Source organism: Sander lucioperca, chromosome 5 (assembly GCF_008315115.2).
Source record: "Sander lucioperca isolate FBNREF2018 chromosome 5, SLUC_FBN_1.2, whole genome shotgun sequence".
NCBI classification, from domain to species: Eukaryota; Metazoa; Chordata; class Actinopteri; order Perciformes; family Percidae; genus Sander; species Sander lucioperca.
In genome coordinates, this window is record NC_050177.1 from 22,854,975 (window position 1) to 22,860,974 (window position 6,000).

The 6,000-nt window shown below is 39.5% G+C and overlaps 1 protein-coding gene across 18 annotated transcripts in view; it reads left to right on the plus strand.

Moving 5' to 3' along the window:
* The window catches only part of robo2 (roundabout, axon guidance receptor, homolog 2 (Drosophila)), a 398,552-nt gene extending 394,409 nt beyond the window's left edge, over positions 1-4,143 (plus strand). For 17 of the 18 annotated variants that reach the window (XM_031297358.2, XM_031297357.2, XM_031297367.2 and 14 more), the window contains 2 exons: positions 277-471; positions 1,054-4,143. In XM_031297358.2, the coding sequence (XP_031153218.1) occupies positions 277-471; positions 1,054-1,055 (197 nt within the window). In that variant the 3' untranslated portion in view covers positions 1,056-4,143. The remainder of the gene's footprint in view (positions 1-276; positions 472-1,053) is intronic. The other variant, XM_031297361.2, reaches the window with a different exon arrangement.
* Positions 4,144-6,000: the final 1,857 nt, after the last annotated feature.

Sequence of the window (6,000 nt, forward strand, 5' to 3'; positions counted from 1 at the left end):
CAGCAGCCAGTGGTCCCTCTGTTATTGTATTTACCCCATCATAAGGCTGGTAGCTGCAAGGCCATGTGTGAGGCTGAGAGTCCTCTCTGTGGCACGCCCTGGCATAGCCTGTTGGCACCGCCACTCTGCAGATGTCAGGAGGGGGTGGGGGTGGTTTGCAAAGTGCTCTTTGTCTCTTAATGCTTCAGATGTTAGATGTGTTTCACTGAACCACTAAAAGTCATGTGTCTGTTTTTCTAACTTTCCGTATACATTTCCATCCCTCTGTGTTTTCAGAGGACGGATGTCTGCCATACAACAAACCATCCTTTCCCTCTCCTGGTGGTCACAGCTCCTCTGGCACAGCCTCCTCCAAGGGCTCGACAGGACCACGCAAGGCCGAAGGTCCACGACAGCCACAGCAGTGGACCGCCACAGAGCACGCTGAATTCCTGGGGACCAATGGACAGGGACAGTACTCAGGAGAGTTATGTGAGTAATTCCATATTTTACAGCAGGGTTTTACGATATACGGCACTGCATGTGTAGTGACAAAAAAGAAATTGTGACAAAAGTCATATTGTGTAGTCCAACAATTTGGACCATAACTGCCTCACAACTTCACTGTGACAGCAAGACTTTGGGAGGTCACTGCACCTGGCTGTCGCTGAGGAGTTACAGCACACAAGTTGTGTATGGATTAATCAAACAACATGTTAATGAGTGAGCTTTAAAGGTGTTGATAGGTGTATATTTTAAACTTTAGAGAAACTCAGGCTAGCCGTTTTCCAGTCTTCCAGCCTTTAGCTAATTTTTGTTTAGCTTGGTACAGTATCTTTGTTAGCTGTGTATCTATCATCTACATTTGTTCAAAATAGTGACAGCTATTGTGACCTAGAGTTAAATGCCTTGTATGTGTCAGCAAACTTTGCCAATAGAGTTTGTTTTCCAATTCTGATGTATGCTAAGCTACGCTAATTAATTACCCAAAATGTTTCTTCTTTTTTCCTTTAAATAAACCTGCCATTTCTCAATTTAGATACATGTTTCTTTAATTTCCCTTGCTTCCCACAGAGTGATCTGGCTGGGATGTGAACTGGAGAAAGCCCAGCCTGTCCTCGAGAGAACGACGCCCTCCTTGTTGAGGCAACAGACTTTGTCCTCATCTGTGAGTTCTCAGAGGGAAGGAGGTCAGCAGAGGGCATGGCAGAGAAAAGCAGTGTCACAGAACTGTAAATGTGATGTATAGACACAGACATACTGTACATCTCACTATGTTTCGTCCTCAAGAAAATATTTTCCACCTCCTACCTTACTGTAATTTTCTTTTTGTTAGAAAAAGGCAAGTAAAAAAAAAAAAAAAAAGAAAACATCTATACGAGAACAAATTTTCTGTTAACTGCCCTTGGAGAAAAGGGAATTTTGGTTCCTGTAAATATCTTCTTTAACTTGTTGTTGCATTGCTATGCAAGAATAATTCAGTTTAAGCTTTTAATTTCCATATACAGAAACAGTTGGTTTTATCTGGTTATTTGTATTATATGTGAATTGAGTGGCTGTTGCGCCATAAAATAATTGTTTTATAATCCATTGTTTGTTAATAGTTACCATTAATTATTATCATTATTATTATTAATTATTGTTTTTGCACTGCAATTTTTGGTGATAAGCACAAAAACATAGCTCCTGCTGACATGAAGAACCGGAAGAATATGTGAAGAGGAGTTCCTGTACTGTAAAGTAAAGAGAAGAAAATTATATACTAATGTACAGAGAGATATTAAAGAGTACGGCTTTGCTCACAGACAGCAACAAATAAGACACCCATTTCCATAGTTGAGACTAGTTGGGTGGAAGACATACAAGGTTCCCGAGGGTCTGAAAGGCAGATATGAGGCTGGGAGAATTGTACACAGAGGATACTGTATTACTGTAGGTGATTGAGTTGATTATTTCATTCCTAATTAACTGACCTAAAACAATTGTTTGATATCAGAAACATTGAGTGGTCAAGGCTTTGGGCAACTGCAGCCATTGCCCTGTTTTTAGAAGAAAAACAAACTGAGGGAGTTTTTTTATACAAGCATTTTAATTTTAGTTTTTCTGATTTACTGCCTGAATAATTATACTACACTGAGTTTACGCTCCATTCAGTATAACAGCACACTAACCATAAAACAGCCAAAAGGGAGGAGAAGTCAGTGAAATCTGTCCACATGCATACTTCAGTCATAGCACTTACAGAGGCACATTAATGATTCTTCTATAGCCTTAACTTTAGCTAAGCAGACATCACAAAGGAGTATTTCTTGGGATTAGTAGCAGTGATACTCCCAAACCTGCCTAAAATACCAGTGGAGCAACATCATTTGTTTACATCTTTTATGTTTTGAATTTTTGTCTTTAGTTTCATCATTTTAATATTGTTTGCTTTTTTGAGCACTTACAGTTTTATTTGATATTATTTGTGGTACAGTGTCATCCAAGAAAACATCACAATGACCTGTTGGGTCCAGCTTAGTGCTGTTAAAATTAGATAATCTATTAAAGCAGTTGTTGCTCTAAAGGTTGGTACTTCAGTTGCCAATACACTATGGTCAGCACAGCCGTGTGTCAGTACCTTTGAGAAGAAATGGTGTGTGTATGATTTACAATGTAGCTTTGAGTCACTGTTTGATTCCAAACGGTGACGTGAAAACAGAGAAAACTAGTTAACTATTAACTAGCAGTTCCCACTGCCTTCATGTCTACAGCCACAGTGTGGAGCAGAACACTTTCTGTCTGCCTGACCACCACAAAACACACTTAATTATCTGCCGCTTTCGACTTCTCAGCCTCTGAATCTCAATTTTTTGTCAATTCAGACAATGTTTTTTATTGGTTGTCCTTTTTTAATGAAAAAGCTTGTTTATTTGTATGCCTTTTATGGACTACAAAACGCTGCTTACAACAATGTTTTCAATATTAATGTTCAGGATTTTTGTGGTTCAATGACTGTTTGTTTTGTCTTTTTTTTGTACTGCTAATGTTGATAAAAAGGGGGTGGAAACAAAAGGCCGTCAGATGCTGTTGTACTGTTGTTGTCATGCCATCGTCATTTTATATCATCCACCCAGTGGCCAGTGTTCTGGAAATGAGGTGCAAAGAGTATCTCAGGTTATTTTACATTCTGGTGGTGTTTATGTATGTGTATATATGTGTATATATCCATACGCATCTCCACTTGATTATGCCATTCCATTTTCATTGACAAAAATATCCCTCTCATGTCCGATTCTGTCGTCCTCCTTTTCTTTTCTGCTGTGGATTTTGATTGAGTATAATGTGCTGGTTCATCCACCTTAAGACAAGATGTCAGTAAAAGAACATACCAAATTAAGATTGATATTTCTAATGTCTAATGCGTTTTAGTGTCTCTTTAATACTCATTGTTTTCTTTTAAATCACAGTGTCGTTTTGTATTTATTAAAATGATAATAAAAGTATATTGTGAAATATGCATAAAGATTCGTGGAATATAAAATGTGTTTTTTGTTCCTTTGTAAAGTTTGCTGTCAGAGCCGAGCAGCAAGGCCATAAGGAGATGATAGGCACACTGTGCTCACAGCGCGGTGAGCTGCCGGGTCAGTAGTCGTCCGAGTCACTCTTCGTCCTGCATGTTCAGCGCACTGCTCCTCTCATGTCAAAACTTAAGAAACTTCAAACCTTTTTTGAACACAAGGAGCAAAAACGCTCACAATTTGCTTGTCAAGACAATAGAGAAAACGTCTTTTTGGAAGGATGAAAGTACTTTGGCTTTCCTTCTCTTTTATTCATTTTCTCAATATTGTTGATTCTTTGTAGCCTATCTGTGTCTTGCCTTTTTGCTATAAAAGAGGATTAAAAGTGACAAAAAGAGAAAGTTGTTGGGTGAAGTCTTTCTGTACAGTATGGATGTGAGGTGACACTCCAATCCAATGCCATTTCTACAGTACAGTACATTAGGATTTGTTTTCTCCTGTAAACCACCTTCTGTATTCGCTTGCATGTCCTTGTCCAAGAAGAGAGTGAATCAAGAAAATAAACTTTTACAGTCTCATTCCCATGTCCTGTAAGATAAATCATGTTCTTTTATTTCCTTGTACCTGGATCAATATCAAATAAAATATTTTTGAAAAATGAAAATGCCTAAAATTCTGTTTGTCTTTAATAGAAAGACTTCTATACAGAGGAATGGACAAGTCCAAATTGGGTGTAAAACAAGAAAGAAAAATGCCAATTAATGTCTCTTGGCTGTATTTATGTATGAATATGTAAAAACAAATTCACCTTTATTTTACCAGGCAAGTCATTAAAACAGGTTCTTATTTACAATGGCAGCCTGACAAGTGGCAAAACCTCTTAGGGAAAGGGAAAGGGCTTTTTGGTGTAGTTTGTGTAGACTACTTTCTTATACTGTAGCTACAACAACATGAAAGATGGCAAGTTTGCCTGATTGTCCAAAAACATGCCCCCTGTGATATCTTGATAGTGTTTGACTCAGCAACGTGTGTGTAGTTATTTTGTACTGTGTATGTGTGTGTACATGTGCACTGGAGATGTGTAGCCTACTGTGTGTGTTTGTGAAAGAGCTCCTGACTCAGCTCTGCTTCTTATGTCAAACCAATCCGTACTTTGATCCTTCTAAAGGAGCAGCTTCAAACACAAATCCAAATCTCCTAAATCACTAAGACAGGCAGCTTGCTTTCGAGCTCTCACAGTAAAATAACTTGTGAAAGAAATGCAAAACTGGATATATAACCGCTTCTGTATCAGCATTTTCTGCAAATATAAATTCACAAAAGAGTTTGTTCTTTTTCCTCTTATATTTTTTTTCCCCATCAAACATTTTCCATATTCATATGGAACCAGTCTTTTCATACTGACCCCATAGAACAGTACACACACCACCTGTGGTGACCATACAATTGCAGTGTCTGGTTATATACTCTATGGACGTTGCTATATTACTGAATTTGCGTCAGCAGTTTGTGTCTTTCATGTTAAGTGTTTTCCACTTAACATGTAAGACGCTGTGGTTTGGACTCTGCTAATACCAGTTGCTTCAGGGAATGCTGAAGTTGTTGAGGGACAACCTAATGAATGATGGTGAATGGTCTGTATGGGGAGAATGGCAGGGAGTTGTTGTGACCTCTACTCAATTTCCTAATGGTGCCCATAGTATTATTCCTTACTGGGGCGCCCCAGTAGCCGAATGGTTACAGTGCAAACCATATGACCCTGGTTCGATTCTAACTGGGGACCTTTGTTGCATGCTGTCCCTCTCTGCCCCCAGTGTTTCCTGTTTGCCTCTTAACTATCAGCTTCTGCGGGGTGACGGATGGTGAGGGAAGCTCTGCAGCATGAGCCTTAAACCCCTTGAAGTGTTTTAGCTGCAATGGCTGTCTCACAAGGCTGTGTTCTTATTGGCCATAAAAGTGGGAGAACTACAAACCAATTCATTGCATAAGGAGTGCTGCCACTTTATGTCAAGTGATGAAAGAAGGTCAGCCTCAGTGGGTAGTTTGCATTCCACATGATGCTACCATAGACTGTATATAAAACTGGGTGCTACCTAATGGGCCTTGTGGCAAGGTGCCCTCTTTTCAGAGATCTGTGCAACAGCCTTTCGTCTACTTGGTGTGTAGCCAGATGTTTGGTAGAACCTAGCATGAAACTTCAACCATGCACCCTGTACTATTTTTTAAAAAACTATTTTTTAGGGCTGAGTTTGGGAAAATGTAATTGAACAGAAGGTTAATGTAGCCATAGTTTAAACCGTTTCCCCAGAGTCAGACCCCCCAGGTGCAGACTTCACCATTAAACAAGGAAGGCCGTAGCTAGCTAAAATGACCCCTAATAGTTAAAGACAATAATATGATAATATTATTACTCATAACCGCAGCGACCTCTAGCTCACCCAGTAAGAGCGTTCGCCCTATGTAGGTAGGCTGAGTCCTCTGCAGCGGCCCGGGTTCGAGTCCAACCTGCGGCCCTTTGCTG